General features: G+C 48.1%; 5 protein-coding genes across 5 annotated transcripts; 2 read left to right on the forward strand and 3 right to left on the reverse strand.

Moving 5' to 3' along the window:
• Positions 1 to 1,153: 1,153 nt before the first annotated feature.
• Positions 1,154 to 1,868, reverse strand: IAQ61_009055 (uncharacterized protein; the record flags this gene model as incomplete). The annotated part of the gene is made up of 5 exons (XM_066098236.1): positions 1,154 to 1,288; positions 1,337 to 1,578; positions 1,639 to 1,717; positions 1,779 to 1,786; positions 1,841 to 1,868. 5 exons carry the CDS (start codon positions 1,866 to 1,868, stop codon positions 1,154 to 1,156), a joined length of 492 nt encoding a protein of 163 aa, XP_065951875.1.
• A 1,133-nt stretch (positions 1,869 to 3,001) lies between these two features.
• On the forward strand, positions 3,002 to 3,738 carry IAQ61_009056 (uncharacterized protein; the record flags this gene model as incomplete). Its single annotated transcript, XM_003836671.2, has 2 exons — positions 3,002 to 3,143; positions 3,576 to 3,738. Exons 1-2 carry the CDS (start codon positions 3,013 to 3,015, stop codon positions 3,736 to 3,738), a joined length of 294 nt encoding a protein of 97 aa, XP_003836719.1. The 5' UTR covers positions 3,002 to 3,012.
• A 7,215-nt stretch (positions 3,739 to 10,953) lies between these two features.
• Positions 10,954 to 11,390, reverse strand: IAQ61_009057 (uncharacterized protein; the record flags this gene model as incomplete). Its single annotated transcript, XM_066098237.1, has 2 exons — positions 10,954 to 11,263; positions 11,356 to 11,390. The coding sequence occupies 2 exons, from the start codon at positions 11,388 to 11,390 to the stop codon at positions 10,954 to 10,956; spliced, it is 345 nt and encodes a 114-aa protein (XP_065951876.1).
• Positions 11,391 to 11,821: 431 nt separating this feature from the next.
• Positions 11,822 to 13,337, forward strand: IAQ61_009058 (uncharacterized protein; the record flags this gene model as incomplete). Its single annotated transcript, XM_003836677.2, has 3 exons — positions 11,822 to 12,218; positions 12,281 to 12,622; positions 12,670 to 13,337. The coding sequence occupies 3 exons, from the start codon at positions 11,822 to 11,824 to the stop codon at positions 13,335 to 13,337; spliced, it is 1,407 nt and encodes a 468-aa protein (XP_003836725.2).
• Positions 13,338 to 19,165: 5,828 nt separating this feature from the next.
• Positions 19,166 to 20,601, reverse strand: IAQ61_009060 (uncharacterized protein; the record flags this gene model as incomplete). Its single annotated transcript, XM_003836682.2, has 3 exons — positions 19,166 to 19,660; positions 19,711 to 19,804; positions 19,857 to 20,601. 3 exons carry the CDS (start codon positions 20,599 to 20,601, stop codon positions 19,282 to 19,284), a joined length of 1,218 nt encoding a protein of 405 aa, XP_003836730.2. The 3' UTR covers positions 19,166 to 19,281.
• Positions 20,602 to 20,734: the final 133 nt, after the last annotated feature.

Genomic DNA, 20,734 nt, shown 5'->3' on the forward strand with positions numbered 1-20,734 from the left:
GATCTTTGTTAGCTACTTGAACCGCAGATTACACTAGGATGAACCTGGACTACTGTGATGGTTCTTTGGTACAGCATACTGCAAATCCTTCTTGTAGTATCGAATATGTTTGTCTTCCCCGTCCTTGTAGGTGCACCCGTTCATCTATGACTGATGAACCCTTGGGGACAATGCCGTCTTTGAAATGAATATATTAGTTGCAGGAAGATGTCCCGATATCCATGAATTCTGGTACAGACTGGCTAGTACAACCGCATATAATATAGCCCACTATCTTTATGTTCAAAGATACCCCTCTGTCATCAAGATAGAGAGAAGATAGGTAAGAGGGGACTTTGCATACACAGAAGCAGCCATGAACAGAAGGCAATCCAGGATGGTAACCCTCATGGATGCGCATAGAATACTCGATATGATGCTTAGGCAAACAGAAGTTTAGTGAGAGATATTTAGCATGTATCTGTGTAGGTATAACACATGTGAACCTGCGAAACAATAAAGACATGTTTATGTAGTCTGATATTCGGGAATAAGCCGGTGGTTTGAAGAAAATCAATGGTTTGACCTTGCTGCCACAGAGCTGGACCTATACATATGCCTAGTAAGCACTCAATTCACGGGCCTTTGTAGAACCTAGGGAAGAAGGATCTTACTTTTCCCGATATGCTCTAAACATCCAGCATACACCTTGTATCAGCCTGTGTTAACAGTGTGCATTGGTCTAGGCATTTAGCATCTGCTGTAGAGAGCTATTAGGAACCATAGGTGTTGAAATTAGCTCAGGATGAGCATGACATAGCGAACCTATAGTTAATCGTGCATGTACAGTTTAGGTAGTTTAGCCTCACTACCACGGGTGAATCTGCAGCAAGTATTTGTCTTTGATTTTTTATGCAAGTTGAGATTACATCATTGGCTAAGTGACGTATTAAACTGATTTGGCCCGGATGAATGCTGTATAGCCATCTGTCCGGCTCGTAAACTCCAATGGCTCGGCTTTAATACGGAGGACTAGCAAAGAGACAACCCAACGTGCAAGGGTCCTGTATTTCCTCCAGGGCCTGAAAGTGGTAATCGTAGTAACATCCATACACATTATACAGCATGCATATTTGTGGAGCAAGCAAGCAAGTCAGCCCAGCGGTCGTTGCCTTCAGTCGGTCTCGTCATGCTTTAGGTCATTACTACTTACTGTGCATGTAGGATGATGGCCCTCGGGAAACTCGGTACATATTAGGATGACAGGGGCTAGGAGCCTGGCTGGGCAACAAACAATTATCATCGGGCCCTTTTTTCTTTCAGGATATTGATCGAATCATCGGGCCCTCTTTCATACAATATTGATCGTACCACCGTGATCTGCGGTTGGTGAACGGTGTGGTTTGACGGGGCCGGGCATCGAGCTCATGAACCCTGACCGGAATTCGTTCAAGGTTCGGTGGACGCGGAGGATTTTTATTCCATGTATTATCGTTGTTATTATTCCCTTTCTATATGTATATGTATTATGGACTAGAGTCATGCTGATGCCAAGGCGGGCGTGGCATTGTTCAGGTTGAAGGATAACAAGCAAGGGCTCTGTGATTTGTCGTTATCGTTGGTCGATCAGCAGTCTGCCCGATGGATATTGTGTCTTACTTAACAGATGTTCCAGCTTCCCCCACGGTTTCCGATACAAAGTCCCCCAGTATACTCGGCCGACTTGGAAGTCATATCCCTGATGGTCCCTGCTGACTGAGAACAAGACCGAAGAATAGCCTCTTCAGTGATGATCAAACGACTTGACCTAGGCGTTCTCGTTAATGCTTACACAAAAATTATCAATCTGGAGATCGCTGACTCGGAGTTGTGTGAATATATACAGGCATTTTGATTGGCCGAATTGGGGAAAACAAAAAGAATTTGCGGCTGTATAGATCGTGCGAAGTTTTCAAAGGCCATTGCGATCAGGTATGACGAGAATGTGGCGTGAGTCCTGCATAATTGGCCGCGGGAATTTGTTGCATCCTGTGTCCCAAATACATGGAATGAACACCCAGCGACTCCAGGTGGGACAGAGAAAGAAACATGAAGCTACAATTGCCTATGTGGGTTAGAGAAAGAAAAACCCCAACGCCAAAATCTCATGTCGCATGTTGATAGATCCAGCAATAGAGGATGTTTGTGGGCAATGTACATGGCACGTGATGTTACTTTGAACCCACGTCATCACCACTCCCTCGTTTAGCTGACAATATGGAGAGCACACAGCATCTCATTATGTGAACATGTTCGTTCGTGCGTCTTACCTCAAAAAGCGATATACAGTATCACGATACGGAGTAGAGTTTGGTTCCTGAACCGACTGTCGGTCCTAAGTCGGCCCTCCAACCCTGGAATTAACATGCACCACAACTAACAGACGGAGGAATTGTACAAATTCAGCAGGAAGTCCGAGCAAAACCTCCAATAGCCCAACAACCAGTACTTTTGACGATCCAAGCCCGATATTCACTTGTGTCGGCGGACTATCCTGCGCATAACAGACTCAAACATGCCCCAATACATATGGGGTGATCAGCCCCCTAAACGTGTTGCTAGCCACAAGACAAAAAACAACGAGACCCATGTCCACTGCACGCGGCACTTGGGTTTCGTCTTTCTGAGTTTGCGCGGGTCACCGGGAACTTGTAGATCTCTCGGTGCGGAACAATGATACCGATTTTGAAGATCTCCTTAGTGGTGTCTTGTCCGGTCCTCAGGCCCAAATTCCAGGGCTAGGTTGCACACTCGCCAAACCCCACAGTTAGCCTCTCCCAATACCCCGATGGTGGGTGTGGCCGTGTGTGTCGGCATGTTCGGCGCTGGGTGAGTTGCTCCTAGCCAGGTGCTTGGAGAAAGGATAGTGTCATGGCTTGGCGATAGGAATGCTTGCCACATACTAGGTAGATTTGTCTGGCGCGCCGGTAGATCCTTGTCCCGCCGGCGTCAAAATGTGGATTGCCATGACATCTTAGAGCAGTATGGATCGTCATGTATGGGGCCTTTAAGCGCGATCCGCTGTCGAGATACTGTGGTGCTAAATGTGATCAGCACCGATCTGATGCAATTAGCGACGGGGAAGAATTCGCTCGCAGCGAGCACCGAAAGGCTGTGCACTCGAAGTCCTTACAAACTCCTAGTTGCTAAAAAAGTGGGGACAAAAAGGGTAGTAGTAATACGACGGTGGTAGCGAATCAGCAATCGTCAAGAGCTGATAAAGAGCTTGCGATGATATGACCTATCAAGAATGGGACCTGTGCTGGCAGTCCTCTGTCGACTCAGATTTAGCAACTCATCATCTTAGAGTAGCATGCCGAGCCAAGAACTGCAAGCCACAATTGAGCTGATAGTTGGCTGCCGGAACTTGCCTTTGGATTGTTCCAATCGTCGCCTGGATCATGTCGACAGGAGCCCCCCCCTATGAATTAATGTGAACTTTGTCTCGTCCCTAGAAGGGACAAACCCTGAACAGTAGCAAGCCATCACTTGACAAATCGCGAACAGCACCCTGGCCTGGCAAGGTAATGTAGCCTTCAGCCTGTAGTAGTATGTAGTGCCCGCGATGCGAACTCTCCGAGCATGCTACTCGACTTAATCATCAAGCCATTAGATGCTAGGCACCTAAGTGCCGACCCATCACTTACGGAATATCTGGACCTCGGATCCCGGAAAGAGTTTCACGACAACTTCCGCTTCCTAGCACTTGGGCCCCAATAGATTGGTTTGAAACCAAATCAATAAAGATATCGGCGCGACATGCGGCAACAGGGCCCTTGCCGAGAAGGCAGGCGGTTGTGGAGGTTCATACCGCCATACGATCGGCTGTGGCGCGGCGGGGGATGGCACAGAGTCCACGCTCATAGTGCGTTTCACAAGACTGCCACAGAACGTTCGGTTACATTAGCTTTTTGCGACCGTTATGGCAAGGTCTGATTGTTGGTGAGTTTCTAGATGCAGGGGGTGATAGTAGTCGCCCTTTTTCGCCAGGTAATTAGATAGATGTAGAGAGAAAGCAAAGACTAGTCTTTGTTGTGAACATTCGCGCAAGTTGAACATTGACACCTTTGTTCCCTGGCGGAGATCAGTATCATGGGACGGACGCTCCGATTTATTTTGACTTAAATCTAGATTTTGCCTGTGCGCGCTACTGAAGAGTAGAGCCTGACGTGCAAGTTGCCCTTAACAGAGCCGTGATCTACAGGTACAATGGCCTAGCTTATGGAAAGCTTTACACTGCTCAGCCTGTACTGAACCAGCCGGGTCAACCAGACGGTAGCACACAATGCTTGCACACGCAATTCTCGCCGAATGAGCGTGGACGACTCCCGCATGAGTAAACAAGGCGCATCACTTCCGTCAACTTGCTGCACAAGTCGAAATAAGCTGACAGTGGTCCTCCGACTAGGCTGGATGAGGTCTGTAGGCGCTCAAGTTGCGAGATCGAGTAAGGACGAATTAGCACAGCGGCTAGATCTTACCTACTCATATCCATGAAAGGCCCAGTCGTTTAAATCGATCTCAGCGAAGGGTATTGACGATCATAAGCGCTCGTTCATGAGCTCTATTGAGTTTTCTTGTATTCACTGGTGGACGCGAGGCAGCCACCCGGGCGATCATTTGATTAGCACCATCTTGCACCACGGCATTTGAGAGGTTGCTTCTGTTTACAGTGGACGGGTGATCGACAAGGCAGGACTGGGGTCAGTGTACATAGTGATGCCCATCGTTGGTAGTACAACTAACCAGACTCCCAGAGCTAGGTTAGACTGTAATGGGCAAGTCCTCATGTCCTATCTCCTGGGTATGAGATCTCCGTGGAGATGTAGATTTTGCCATTCTTTACACGACTCTCAACATTGTTCGAGCTATTGACCCGCTAATGGGAATTGAGTAAGCCTCCTGCATAGCGGCTGTAATGTCCTGTGGCTGTAGGCAAAGGCAGAGCCATTTCAGATTGCAAGTGCGAAAATAAACGTCTTCAAATAGCAAGTACTGCTGACGTGGCTGTTGGAATTTCGGTAAAATTCGAGGTGGTGCGTTCTTTATTGGATCTGCGTAAGGGAGGGAAAGTCAATATTCAGAGGGATCATTATATCAAATACGCTCCTCGGCGAACAGGTAAAAAGCTCGGGTAGATCATATCAAGCCATAGTAGACAAAGTCTCTTAGATAGCCTGACAACCGGTAAAGTATAGGGACAAGCCTCTTCTATAACCCAGACTATACTGGAGCTTGATAAAGCCTCGTATTGCCTGCACTGCATCGCGTAAGCAATCTATTTCAAAGAGAAATACAGGAGGATCAATATCGCGATACGACTGAGCCCCTGGTGGACCATGTACAACATCAAGTGACAGAAGCTCTCATGGATGAGACGATGTCAACCATTGCTTCAGATATGAAGGGCATTAGTCGTCTGGCAATATGCGATCAGCCGTTCCTATTCGCTTCAAGCCTTCTTGGGTGCAGAGCGCAGCAGTGCTCTGAATGGTAATCATGTCCCTGCGCCCCTTGCATGGCGCTCAAAGGAATCTTCTCATTTTAGTGATGCCCCCAAAGTATCTCCAAGGGCCAAAAAAGCATCTCGATGGCTGCTGAAGCAGGGTCAAAGGGTGAATGCGTCGACATGGGTCGACTGTAGGTATCCATGGATCGTGACACGGTCAAGGTTGCACACATGCACCACCAGTTTATCTCGACCGAGGAGTAAACTGTGCTTGATGCTGACACGTGCACCAAGTTGGAGCTGTGGGAGGAGCATTCTTGGTTCTTTGGCGTGGGGTAGTCTTTGTGGCGTTCGCGTGGTGAAGAAGAGATAGGCAACTCAACCAGGCGCGAATTAATGAAGCGGATTGATTGTTGGTAGGAAAGTCGGGCCATGTACTTGGATCGGAATAGATAGGTCAATAACGATACTGTTGGATGATACATACATGGCTTGCGGAACATATGGTAGAGTACATGCCTCATGTGTCATACCGCACAGCTCTCGAAGCCATGCTATCGTCCGGCCCATGTCCATGGTCTGTAGACGCTGAGGCAACTTACGCGCGTGGCTCAAGCTCCAGGCATGCTGCCGTCCGGCGTCGGCGAGCTTTGGAGACGGCCTCTACCGGTGGCCTCGACACAGAAGGGGGGCCCGGTAGGTCGGAGGCTGCGAAGCATTGGTCACCGGGAAATTTATATAGGACAGATCTTGATGTATTCGTCAAGTGCAGGCTGCAAGGGTCGAGAATGCAGAAAGTGTTGACATAGTAAGAGAGGAGGGACCTGGCGAGCCAAGACATGCGATCGCGCATGGTAGGCTAGGTGTTGTATGGTAGGTAGGGGAGATGCGTCAGAGGCGACCACGGGGAAGCGCGCCTCGCCATCCCTCCCGCTCGCAAGCCCCAACCTTGCGCAAACACCGGCAAGCGATCATTGCAGAGCAACTACGCTGTAGCTACTAAAGTAGGTACTGTAATGTATGACTGTCCTGACTTGGAGTTTGAGTTAACCACTGCGCTACGGCTAACGTGATCCACCACCGAGCGCCCACCCCCACCGAGCGCCCACCAACACCAAAATCCACCACCCACTAAATGAGGATATTGCGCCACCTATAATAGCTATTATTACAAGATTTCTTAGAGTTACAATTATTAGATTTATTAGAGTAGATTAAATATTTTAGATTATATAAGCAGCTTTTTAGGGGGTCTAATTAGGCACCTACACTATAAAGTTGCCTCTACTACTATATCCTCTTCTACTAGCTCCTTATTAACTACCTTAGCTAGTATAATAGTAGGAGGCTTAAGGATTTACCTCTTACCTATTTAGGATATTTTAATATTATTTTAGAGTTACTTTTCTAATTACTTAGTAGTTTTCTACTTATTATATATAGTAGCTTTTTAAGTAGCTTTCTTCTCCTACTTCTTCTTAGTAATTACTTAATTTAGGTAATACTTTTTTATAAGTTAAGCTTTAGTAAGCTTCTATTACTTATAAAGCTTAATTATCTTACTTTTTTAGTATTATAGCTCTTATTCTTTAAGGTTCTTTTACTTCTAGAGCTTAAATACTTACTTTACCTTTAATAGTAAAATAAATTAGGTACTACTACTATAATTATTATTAGGGGGTAATAATAGAGGTTTACTACACTTCCTACGCTTCTTCTTATTAGCTAGGGTAGCCCTTAGGTGTTTATTTTTATAGTTAAGTAGAGTATTTCTTACTAATATAGTATAGATTATCTAGCTAAGCTTCTTTAACTATTTATTATAGATATTAATTATAGTATTATAGAGTAACTACTCTATCTTTCTCTAATTACTTATACTTAATATTAAGGTTATACTATTACTTAAAGAAGGCTAGTTACTATTATTTATAGGTGCTTTAAACCTTAAAAGGATAATATTAAGGTTAAGTAGTAAGATACCTATTACTTTAAAAGCTATTAATATTAGCTTTTCCTTAAAGGTATTACTTTATATAGTATTAAATAACTAGTAGAAATCCCTCTTAGTAATATTTATAAGCCCTTAGGAGCTATCTAGAAAACTAGATAGTTAAGCTTTATATAAAGCTATAAAGGGAGCAAATACTATAATATTAAGTAGCTAAAGGGTATAAGTGCTATAAGGGGGATATATTATAAGTAGTATCTTATATTTATTATAGTACTTAATAAACTCTATTATTATATAAGATCTATAGCTATTAAGGATAAGGAGCTAGTATAAAGTATAAGCTTTAGCTTTTATCTTATAATTAAACACCTCCTTAAGCTAGGATACCCCTAGGGTATAGCTTATCTACCTACTTAGTAATCCTATAAAGAAAGCTTAGTATTATAATAGGTTAAAATCTTATAACTAGGTATCCTATAAAGCTCTAGATTAAGACTAATAAATAAGGGTAGAGGTAAAAGTAGTACTATTAGCGTATATATAAGCTATAGTAATAATCTACTCCCTATTATTATCCTAGAGTATAGCTCTAATCTTTCTCTACTTATAGGCGCTCTTATTAAATATATATTTAGTTTTTAATAATACTCTAATAAGAAAACCCTTCTTATCTATATTATAGATATACTAACTCTTAATATTATATTACTCTATTTTTTAGTATAAAAGCTTAAAGTATAAGCTATACTTAAAGGTAGAATTAGCTTTAAAGTAGTTATAATTAAGCCTAGTAGCCTAATAGGAGATAAGATTAATATTATAGTAGTTAATAAAGCGCTATACCTAATTTTTACCTACTAGATTCCCTATTATTTTAGTTATAAAATTTTAAATAATAGTTTATATAGGGGGTAATCCTTGCCTATAAAGCTCTTTAATATACTCTATAAGCTTGCTTTCTTGCGTGGTGTTAAGTATTTAACTATTTAGTGTAACAAGGTAGGCGCCCTGCCTGTAAAATGAATACTACGTCATCTCCCCTGCCTGTACCACTTGGCCATGGTCCAAAAGGTACGCACGAGAATACTTAAGCTAAGTAATCCTCGCATAGTATAATATATATATCTTAGCTAAACAGCCTTAGATAATAGTGCTAGACCCTAGCGCCAACCCATGAACCTTGTTTAAGTCTAGCCTAGGCATCTAGTAAGCGCTAGCTATTTTTTTTAGCCTAGCCTTGTTACATTTAGTAGAGTAGTAGTACGCGCCTACTAAATTTTCTAGTGGCGTCTAGATAAGGTTAACTACGAGCAACTATACTTTTCTGCTATTTCTAAGTATGTAAAATCTTCTCTAAGAGTTAAGGATTTAATTGCTGCAAGCGCGTCGTTAATAGGTGCCATGGTTGTTGAGAAATTTGGTGTTGAAAATTTAGTGATTTTGGTGTTGGTGGGCGCTCAGTGGGGGTGGGCGCTCGGTGGTGGATCACGTTATACATGGTGCAGAATGGACCGAAGGGTCAATGCGGATGGGTCCATGCGGAATCTATATGGTACGTTTCAGATACAAAGGCATTTTAGCCAAAATGCGCTGCACAAGACAAGGTCCGAGAGGCGCACGCGCGATCGCCAGCCCACTGCTCGAGCCTCTCTGCTGGAAGTCGGACGTGGGAACCATAGACCCGGTATCGACCATCATGGGACCCAATACCGAGTTACCGTCAGGAGAACTATTGCCCTTACCGGACTGCACGGTCGGGCAGAGGATACCGACCCTAGGTGTTGAAGACGAGGAGGTGCAAAAGACAGGCAGAAGCATGTAACACAAAGAAACTGGCGCTGGATGATGACACAGTAATCGTGAGACAGTGATACTGACCATACCTTACAATGTCGGGAGACGAGGAGATTTCCGTACAGTCTAGTAGGTCAAGGAAAAAAGCAAGCCTGCATGGCACCTGGCTTGATCAAACAGGGGGGCCGCCTGCTTCTTCACGATTCAGGACACGTTGAAGGCTGAGATGCAGTCGGGCGTACATGGTGCTATTGTAGACGATAATAGTGGCATCGTGGGGCGTGGGATTTCCTGCTTTCTCTAGAGGTGGAGATAGAGGTGGAGATGCAGGTGGAGTGGTAGTGGGTGCGTGAAGAGAAAAAAAAAAGAAAAAAGGACAAAGGCATGACTTGCCATGGAAAAGCAGTCTTGCACGACCGCCACACATGGCTGCCCTGTATGCTGGTATGTGGGGGAATGCTACAAGATGCCGATCGGAGAACAAAACAAGCGCAGCGAGGCCGGTGAGGGGCGTTACAGCAACTCTGTTGGAGAGGTTTAGTCGCTGACGCCAAAAAGTCCCCCATTGATAGATAGGGCCGAAAGGGATTCATGCCGGATCGCTTCGCACACGTGCGTCCAGTCTCGAGCCATGGAGATTGGTGGAAGTGATGCAGAGAGTCTCGTACGTGAACCATATGTCTGGGTCAGGCCTTCAGTCGCATCAACCGACGCGTCTCCATCACGTACCGGGACTGCCATCGCCGCTAATACTGACATACACCGTTGACACCTGTTGTGCAACGCTACTATGAGCGCACACTGATTGTCGTCTCAATCACGATGACGCGAGTGGAAATGAATCGAGGCCATTTCAGGGTCATCCTAGCGAGATGAAGGTGGTGGAGAAGGACTTGTCCATGCAGCGGACCTGTCGCAGGAAATCTTGATGCTACTACCGTGGGATAAGATATGGGATGTGGGATGTGGGATGTGGGATCCTCTGTAGTCATCCTCTGTAGTATGTACTATTGTACATGGCGGCCAGTTCCCATCGGCGTACCCCTGTCGTCGCCGTCGATAGCTCGTCAGCCACAGGCATGTTTGAGTGGGCGTTCACCATCCACTAGGGACTGGAGCAGCGGAGCAGCGGAGCAGTGGAGCAGGCAAGTAAAGCAGCCATAGGGTACTGTGTAGTAGTAGCGTTGGGTAGGGTAGGTAGATGGCTGATCACGACACCTGGGAACAACGGCCTCTCGTTCTGCCCAGCTCCACCGGTCGCCAGTAAGGAGTACCTAGGGAGTCTGCGTCAGCTTTCTGGCCCAGGCAAATCGGCCCTGTCTCCATCGAGACCCCTCGTCGCCGTCCTCGTCATCTGAGATCCGGACTCTGTTGAACAACCACCCCCCGGCACAACCACGTTCCCCAGGGTTCGTTCGCAGACGCAGAGGACCCTGCTACCCAGTATATTGATCGGAGCAACTTGAGGCCAAGCTCCTGCAGCACGCTCCTGGTACTATGGAGGAGGGCCCCTTACATAGTATAGATGACCTTGTATGTACAAGTCCCTAGCCTGTACTTACTTACTGGACAGGACTGTAGGGGCCGAACATGGAAAACACCCTACCAGCCAATCAATCGCGCCCACCATCTCTTCCCTTTTCCAACACAGACACACACACACACACAAAGGTCTCTCTGGTACCGTGGGTGGATAGCGGCCGCCGCTGACGCTAGGCTGGATGTCATTGTCATCGCATCAGGCTGTCTGCTGTGTCGAGCCTTTGGACAAGCATGCATCCCAAACAGCGACAGTGCGAAAGGCGTCTGTCTGGGGCCACGGAGCGATGACGCTTGGAAGCCATGGTTTGCTGTGAGCGAGCCCTTTCACACCCATCCCGCAAATCACTTGGCCCAAGCGGGCCCACCAACAGCAACCTGGTGGCTTGGCCTCTCCCAGGTGATCTTGTGCCTGTTTGGAAGGAGCAGTAATGAACCCTGTATAATCCTTTGGTGACTTTCTGGCATCCCAACGAGTCCAACCCAGAGTCGTAGTAGCGCAGGCCTGCCTCGCCACTTTTCATCATCCACTCACTTGGACCAGGAGCGCATTTTTTTTGGATTTCTATATTCGGTCCCTACTTCTTTTCGTCTTTTGTACAGGCATTGCTTTTGGCGTCTTGTCACTTTGCTCATGGAGATGCGTCCCCGCTAACGTATGGAACCACTAGCTGAGAGAGAGAGCTGTCGCCGCCGAGAGCATTGAGCACTACTTCACCACACTTTCACTATTGGACAGCCTGTCTGCATATCCGACCTTCCTTGGCCTTACCGTTTGGTGTCCACACGCCGCATTGATCAGCCCCAACACCTATGGCATGCTTGGTCCACAACGCCATCCACCACCTGCCTGCCTCTCTCCGTAGACACGCTCTGGTAGTGCCGGCTCCAACGTTTTGAAGTCAACCTGGGTGACGGTCTAGGTATGTAGGTCCGTCCTCACTGTGGCACACGGTGGGGCCTTCCCGAACTTTAAACATCCGATGCTCATATCCCTAGGATCCTTCCATGCACTGCTTGGTTTCGTGCGTTGATATACCTGGTATTGCGACACCATCGCGCCTCACATGGCAGTGGGAACAGATCGCCGTGCGAAGAAGACGGCAGCTAGAATAGAGCACGCCTTACTATCGCAGCCCATGAACACAGCAATGCCCTTCAACCCTCCCAACTACAATCCTGGAGTCGGTGTCCTCGTCGCCGAGTCCACATCGACTGCAAGCCCGTCGAATCCCCTCGAATCCATTCAGAGTACCTTGACAAGCCAGGAGCCTATGACCCAAGATCTTCTACACTCCAGTAATAAAAGACGTCCTTCAAAAAGCAAAGTGCCTTCGGAACTCCGACGGTCCTCATCAACACCACACATGCGCCAATTAGCTTTGGGAGCTCCAGGCGAGCTATCGCCACCAAACAATAAACCTCGTAACAAGCTGGGTTACCATAGAACTTCTGTTGCATGCGGTAAGCAGTTTTGGCCGGCCTTTTCACCAGGCATTGGATCACACAGCTAATTGGGATTTCAGGACATTGTCGAAGAAGGAAAATTCGATGTCTGCTTGCCCCTGATGATTCAAACGGGCGCTGTGCTAATTGCATACGCCTGAAAAAAGAATGCAACTTCTTTCCCGTTGAGCACAATCCCGACATGTCACAGTCTCAAACAGGTGGTTCAAAAGATGGCAGTACGGGACAACCGGCGACACCGACGAATTCCTCACCACGACATCCTTCTTCCATCCCTGGCGAAAGAGTGGGTGAATTTCGCGCACCATATCCAGGGCCACCGTCTACTGTGCCACCTCTTGGATTTGGCTTCCAGGATGACTCTGAGATAGACCCTCGTCACACTCCTGGGCAACGAGGCAGTGAGTTCAGCCAGATTTATGCCCAAGCGATGTGCTAACCATGCTAGTGCCCGTACAACACCCGTCTTATCCATATCCTCACCCTATAGATACACAATGGCCACCTACAAATAGTTTCCTACCATCATCCACTGTCAACGAGAGCCCACAGTCTAACCCAAGCTATTGGAGACAATCACCTTCAACCACCAACTCTGTTTATGGCAGTGAGTCCAACGTCTCAGGCGGGCACACACCAGCCGCCATGAGCACCAGTTCGAGCATGTCATATGGCCAACAAGATGGACAATGGGGTCAACAGCCACCTTTCCAGCCTCCAGCGCGCTCAATGTCTTATGGAAATATTGAAGGCCTACAGCAGCAGTACCAAGGTCAAGGGTTGGGAATACAGCACGACTATCCACGCCGGACCTCTCCCTACCAATATCCTACCAGTATAGATACGAATTCAGCAACAGTGCATGCTACTACAATGGGGGGTGCGACAACTGCCCCTAATTCAGCGCCGATTGTACCAAACAACTCATACTACCCCCCATCCTGGAATTCGTACGACCCAGTACCCGGTCACGGCCCCCCAATGCCCATGCCCGGACGATCGATGAGTGCACAGTGGTACGCAGAGGCTGCGCATTTGGATCGAGTACAAGAGGAGGGTGTGTCACCGATGACCTATACTCATAGTGGAATACCGCAGTTCTACTCCGGCGCTTAGGTGTGATCATGGCGATGGCCAGACGCTGTATCAAGGACGACAAGATCAGCCAAGGACAGCTTGATTACATCATTGCAATGTGCCTCGATCACAGGGTTCGTTATGGAAAAGAAATGTGCATTCGAGGACGAAAAAGGGAACATTGGATATTACTTTCGGCGCAAATTTCATCACAAGACTTTTTTCAAGGGAGTTTCAGGTATCAGCATTCTGGATCGTTTTGCCAGCTGATTGCCGATAGAGCAATACTCGTTAGTTGTGTACGGGGGTCACGAATATGCGCCCTTCCGGTTTCTTCACATCAAGTCATGGAGCATTACTTTTCATGGCTAGGGACAGCGATCTTCTATACTGTTTCAGATTATTTTTCTCCGGTGTGTCATCAGACCAGTTTAGGAGTGATTTCAGCGCAAGGTCCGCGGAACGTTCATATATATCTCGCATTTGTATAATTACTATTACTTCAAAATTGCTTCCTGCTAGAGGAAAGAGGCTTTGTGATCGGGACCAGGGCAGTGGTACAGGGGATGACGTCGAAGCGGAGTGTTCTATAGCATTGGGCACTGCCGGAACCGCCCTGTGCACTGGACGAACAGGCGGCAATCTACAGAATCAATATGTAAAATCACCGCGCAGACAGAAAGTCGACAATTTCGGTCATCCTAGATCCATAGGGCACCGAATCTCTTCGCCGAGATGAGCCATTCAAATGGTCAAACACTGGGGATCTGGGGTCTCCCAAAGGCCAAGGCACAGCACTTTACAGAGCATGGCAGCTGGGGTACTGCAAGTTCTCGCTTCTCCCTGTAGGCCAGGATGATGCAGAAATGAAACACTGCGTCAATACATCCACCTGGGCTTCCGCCAGCAGCCGGAGTAACTCCACAAAGCATCTCTCAAGAATGATCTCATATTGGGAACTGCATAGACGTGCGCACGGAGCTAATACCGCATTCATCATTGCACACGTTCGCTTGGCGACAGGTGTTTGCCTGAGGCACTGATCTCCTGAGCATCTTGGCCCACCTGGCAGTCGTTAGGTACGGGTACCACCAAGGTACCGCGCAAAGTTATGCAATGCAAGTGACGACTACAAACCGACTTCCAACGAACAAACATGTGCACTGATGACTCTGCTGGATGCCGAACACGAACATTACACACAGGGAAATCGCTCCTTGCGATCTATTTTCGTGCCTGGAGGTATACAAAACCTGGTTGAGGGTACACTTGGTGCGTCTTTACCTCGGCTTAGCACCTTAGCACCCCTTCCTTCACCCCCCCCCCCTGCGAACACTGCGCGCCTCGCAATTTTAATCGGTCATCAGCAAACATTCCTCGCTGTTTGAAACTACTGCGTAACCGACGATGATATCCTAGCAACAGACTGTGTCCTTGGATGAATGAAGACTACCAAAGTGCGCAATCCAGACTCTAGAAGACCTCGGAGCGCCGAAAGCCGGGTAGTGGACACGAGGTGTCCCACTTTCTCTCCAACGGGCTTCACAACACGCCGGACGAGTGCTTGATCCATTGCCATCGTCCTCGGTCAACTCTACACGGTGTTCAAAGGTCTTGACTTGCAACAAACGTGAACGACGTAATTTCTCTAGCTTGCTCAGATATTAACCCGGTGCGACATCCCCGCTACCATGCAGCCGGGAATGCAAACCCCGTTGACGATGTGTCGGAAGAGGTAAGATTCATTCCGAGCAAGGCCCGCGGTCAGAGATGGTCAGTGACAACTGTTTGATCGCTCACATGAATCATGGAGCCTTTGGGGATCATCGATTTCGTCGTCGGCAAATTTCCATTGGCCTGGGAGCCTCGTACGGCCAAACTAATTCCGCGCAGGACAGTGAGGAGAAACAGTATGTGCTAGAAGACTGTTTCGCTTGCTGCTATTACTCTTTGATCCCAGAAGCATCGGTCCTTGAAGGATTTCAGCTTGGGCGATTATGAAAGCGAATCTTTTCCAGGGGTCTACGTGGAGAACGTGCATCACTTCACTACCACTAGTTCTCACAAAGCGGACAAGGTGGATACGCTGGCTGCATCGAGCATAGCCATCTCGATAGCTCGTACATGGCACTGTGTAGAGTCTGGCATAGAGTGAGCATGGGATCCATTGCAACCAGAGTATGACTCGTCCAATTGGCTACCATTCATCTCGACTGACACTACTACTACACTGTCAATCCTGAAAACGATTCATGATATGTTGCAGTAGCATAGTACTACAGGACTACCTACCTATATCTTCTACGCAACGCAATCATGCAGCCCTATGCGCGAATGATGTGCACACTACATTGCACTTACATCTACGCGTTACATCATATAGTGACACAAACCTGTCCACTTGGATTCTCCTCGAAGGATTGTTGGAGTTGTGGGTGGCCAATCGCAAAATTTCGACATTCATGTCTCTCATGCCTTTTCGGGTTAGACTGGGAATGTCTTTGCATCTTCGCCTTCACCAGCAGCATCCATCCTTACACCATCGGTCCAGCATCCACATTACCACGGACAACTCCGAACACCCGCTCTATTGGATGTCAAACCAATTTACCTGGACTTTGCCAGCTGGCCCACTCCTAGTTTCGGGGTCCGCTCCGTCACACCAAGGCATCAATTTTTCTGTAGGTAGTTGCTCCTGGGTCTTTCCTACGGAGTACTCTGTAGGTACAACAGCACGTGAAAGATGACAGCTCAACAATTTCCAATAATGTAAACCATCAGCCGAGCTTCCAGACGTCGTCACTCACGGAAACCTTGATCTAGTTTGACAATGATCGACACTATCCCTTCTCCATGCCCCCTCCATGCTTCCAAGTTCGACCTGTCACCCAGCGCAGCGTGGCGTCCCGGTCCGCTTCAACCTCGAGCCGGTGGAAGGTGTGCCGTGTTTCTAGATGATTGAGGCCTGCCCATTGGGGGCATTACCACATGTCACCCTTGCAGGCCACGACTGTAATTCTTCGCAATAACCAGAGGTGCAACGATGGGCATACCAACACAAGCAATATTATCAGAGCAGGGGTCAACCATCATGTGTAACTTATCATCGAACGATACATGCGGCCAAGGCCACGCACGACACAGTATCCGGCTCAGCCTTCATTATACCCGATCTGATTTGCCGTACTGCGCCGCAATCATTCTCACCACCGGATGCCACATACATGGTACAGGCAACCACAGCTTGAGACTCTCCAACATCCTTAGGTCCGGCCCGAATGACTGCGCCGCAACTGTACATCTGCAGCAAAGATTGCAGTCGTAGAGTACTCCAACGTGTCTGTCAGCACTGTCGTGCTTCTGTTACGGTGCAGATACATGATGCACCCCTCCACATTCGGACGTCAAACGCGTAGCATGCACTGTCGATACTTGGCATCACGATCACTCGCATATGACATGCGTCTTTCTGCAGGGCAGCATCCTTCAGCGTATTACGCTGAGCGTATACTCAGAGCATAAATGTCTCTCTAGTAGCGCTTAACCATCCTTTCCAGAGCATCTCTGGTGGACCGACAGAGCATGAAACCTCCGCGGTAAGCGGGATTTGCGCACCGCTATCACGAGATACCTAGGATCACAGTGTAGCGTTGAACAGGATCCGCATGGCCTTGCACGCCGAATGTGCTCCAGCATCAGGCACTCGGAGCATGGGCGTACGGTCCGACATATCTCTTGGCCGGACAGTGTTTCCTCCCCACCATGGGCAAGTCTCGTGACGAATAGATCAACTACCTCACAAACTCGCACGATTCCCACATGTACATGGAAGACCTGTAAATCTTCTGAGAGGACTGAGTCACTTTCAGGTAAGATCTCACAGTCGGAACGGTTAATTATCAAACAAGTCTCCTCACAGCGTTTTGCATTAATGATTCCACGTAGTGGGATGTACATAGTAAGAAGACCTTGACCCTGTATCCCATCAGGCCGCCATGCATACACCGAACATCAGGGGTCTCTGTGGCGTAGCCGGAAAACTTATCAAGTCAAGGTGACGAAGCATAGATAAGCCAGCATAGCTAGGCCAGCTTACGTATGCACATGTAAACGACCGCATCCACTGCCCTTCAAATCACCAGGGTTCACTGGTTTTGCTGCATGCATGCTGGGAAGCAAAAAAATCCACGGTGTTGGATGCCTCACATTGCGTTTCCTGGCGCATTGCGTGGCAGTCACTTGACTTGGGGGCATGGGCTGGTGGAGGGGCTGCATGGTGGGGGGTGGAGAGGAGGTTGGATTAGCGCCGCTGTTGCATGTCGGCATGTCCAGCAGGTGTGTGTGGCTCGTCGTGGTAATAACCACGCATGTGTGGATTTAAAGAGGGTGCAGGCAAATGTCGTTGTCTGACTGCACTTGGAGCTAGGGGGGAGAGTTTAGGCTGGATGCTAGCATCTTGGGGTTGAATAAGATGTGAGTAAGATGCGTGGTGCTGTAAGTCGTCAGGCTTACACACTCAAAATGGTGACGTAGTGGATCGTTAGATAGGTATGATGATCATATGAATTCAGAGGTTATAGTAGGTTTGTAGTGAAACACGCCAGTTACAATGGTCGAGTACTTGATGTTTGATACCTCACACTCAGACTAAAACTCATGCCCTGTATTAGAAAAACAACATTTAGTAAAAACCGAGAAATCCAAGTCTAACACAGCGCTCTACAACCATTCGCACATGTGCGTAGACTAGATTTCCCAACGCAAAAGAAAGAAAAATTCTGCACTCCTACCAAGAGTTCAAGAACTGTTCGCATCTGTATTCAAACCTAGTATATTACCAAACCCACCCTTCTCGCCCCAAAAAGCAAGTGCTCGGCAACAGCCCTAGTTACCTCCCAGCCGATCCCCAACAAAAATTTCCACTCCACTAGCGTTAATGTAAAATAACATTCCCCCATACCACAATCCGCACGCCAAACACCCAACTACATATACCAAGTTTTCTCCCAATCCTCCATCAAGACAACAATCAGCCTGGTTAGCTCAATCGGTAGAGCGTGAGACTCTTATGAGTCGGCGTTCCCCTAGAACGATTGATCCATCCAAAATCTCAAGGTTGCGGGTTCGGTTAGTAATCCCTCTGGTACCACGGTTCGAATCACGCTTCTAACAGTTTCCCAGACCCCCGCATCGGGCTTAGTTTCTTTTTTTTGCAATTTTTTTGGCAGCTTTCTGTGTACTTTTTGTGTCCTATATACAATACATTTATACATGCACATGTGCACTTCTCTGCTGCAAAAGTCTATATTGAGGAATCTAGGTAGAGTCAGGGAAATAAATAATCGTAATATAATTAAATTTCATCAACCCATCTCCCAGCCGCCATGCCCCCCGTACAAAGAAACGGAAGTGCGCTATTCTATTCAGCAGTGAAGCAGCAACAAGACCCAACGAACGGCCAGTTTGGTACGTAGTTGGGAGGAGGAAGGGAGGGGGAGATGATGCTGATTATCCACATTCTACATTCTGCTGATGCCTGTTAGTTATAATGTACCATGCGTACTATCCATACCACACCCATGACCTACACCACTCCACCCGAAACCCTCTCCCACGGCACTACCGCCACATCACATCATCATGTTATATCATATTCCATCCACCAAAACAACACATTCCATTCAGACCTGATAATCTGCATTTCGCAAGCCCACTCAACCACCACCATCATCCTCATCATCCTAATTCACCCACCCACCTACTCACTCCCCTTACTCATACATCATCCTCTATCCGAAATGTCAACATGAGCGCCCTATCCCCACCACCTTTGCCCACCACCTCCCCAGCCCCATCCCTAGATATGCTTACTGCCAAACGCCAGAATTTTTCCGCGCTCAACGCCCCGATATCAACATGTCCAATAGCCCTCCCCACCCAAAGAAAAGAAAAGTAAACACCCCAGCCCACCACCACGGCCAATCTAATCACTCCTCAACATGCTCTCCACCAAATCGCCCAACGGCCCCCAAAAGTCCTTGCTGCCATTCGCCAAACCATGCTCATCAATGAACAAGACATAGTGTTTGAAACTCGTATTCAGGTGAGGCTCGAGGCCCAACTCGATGATGACGGGGTAGTGGTGGCAGTAAATATGGGCGTAGACGCGGTACAGGCGCTTGAACATGTTGCGAATGAGGGCGGCAAACGTCTTGGGAAAGGGAACGCCGATGCGCGAGGGAAACATGGACTCGTTGTCGACATTGGCCTGCACCCATGCCATGAGGTGTTCAATGTATTCTGGCGCCGGCATCTTGGTTGGTTTCTTGAACGCTTCCGAGTCTTGCCAGAGGTATTCGAATCTAGAATGGGTGTGAGTCGGGGATGTATCAAGCATGGAATCGTGACCTACTCGTCTGTTGCTTTCATCTCTGGACAGCTCTGTGGTGAGCAGAACTCGGTAATGGAGCCGTAGAGGAGGTTGATTTGGTTGTAAAAGTCGACGACTAATCACCACATATCAGCATGTTTCCAATGAACGCCATATTTTAACCCTACCATTGACAGCCAACCACTCATCCTTGTCTTCGCCCTCGGGCAGTTTGACCGCCTTCCTCAAGCTCCCGCTACCCAGTGTCGCCTCTGCATACTGCTTGAGCTGCCAACTACTCGTGCCTCGATTCGCTTTCTGCGGCTTGAACGGCGCACGCGTTCGTGGGTTACTAAAAAGAGAAGAGAGTAAGCCTGGGCCCGAGAAATAGCCTTTGTTGCGTTGTGCTAGAGCTGCCGCCCTAGTTTCCGGGCTGATGATGCTGCCCGTGTCTACCGAGCAGCGGTCGTCTTCTGTGGGACCCAGAGCCGCATGATTCTCCGTCTGGAAGAGTGTGGGAGACGATATGCCGCCGGGAAGGAGCTTGTAGGAGTAGTTTGGCGGCTGACGTGTTGGACTACTCGAAGTAGACGACATGTCCGCCTCCAACAGTGCCGTCGGAGGCAGCGCGACAGCCGACGTATCCAGCGCCAACTGCGGCAACCTGAGCGCCTGTCCAATCTTCTGCAGCGGACTCTGATACGTCTCCTTGGGTTTGGCAAGCTCCAATCCAGATCCAGGCACCGTGGACCCCAAATCTCCTGCCATGCCCCTCTCTTGACAGTCCAGGAGTTCCATGTCGATTCGCAGGTTCATGCAGCTCTGGCTCTGGGCAAAAGTGAAGACGGGGTGGAGTGGCTTTGGCTTCGCGGGGAACGAGGGGGAAAAACTGGAGGGGGGAGACACGAACATTGTGGTTATGAAGCCAGACATGGCTGCTGCGTGACCGATGCCCTGGGTCTTATCAAGTGTGCCGTCCGGCGCAGAAACTAGAGCACATTCCAATGGTTAGCAGGGCAATGATGCGGGGGTTGTGGAATGTACAAACTTTATGTATAGGGCTCGG

The sequence above is a fragment of the Plenodomus lingam genome (genome assembly GCF_022343315.1).
Source record: "Plenodomus lingam strain CAN1 chromosome Unknown contig_5, whole genome shotgun sequence".
Classification (NCBI taxonomy): Eukaryota; Fungi; Ascomycota; class Dothideomycetes; order Pleosporales; family Leptosphaeriaceae; genus Plenodomus; species Plenodomus lingam.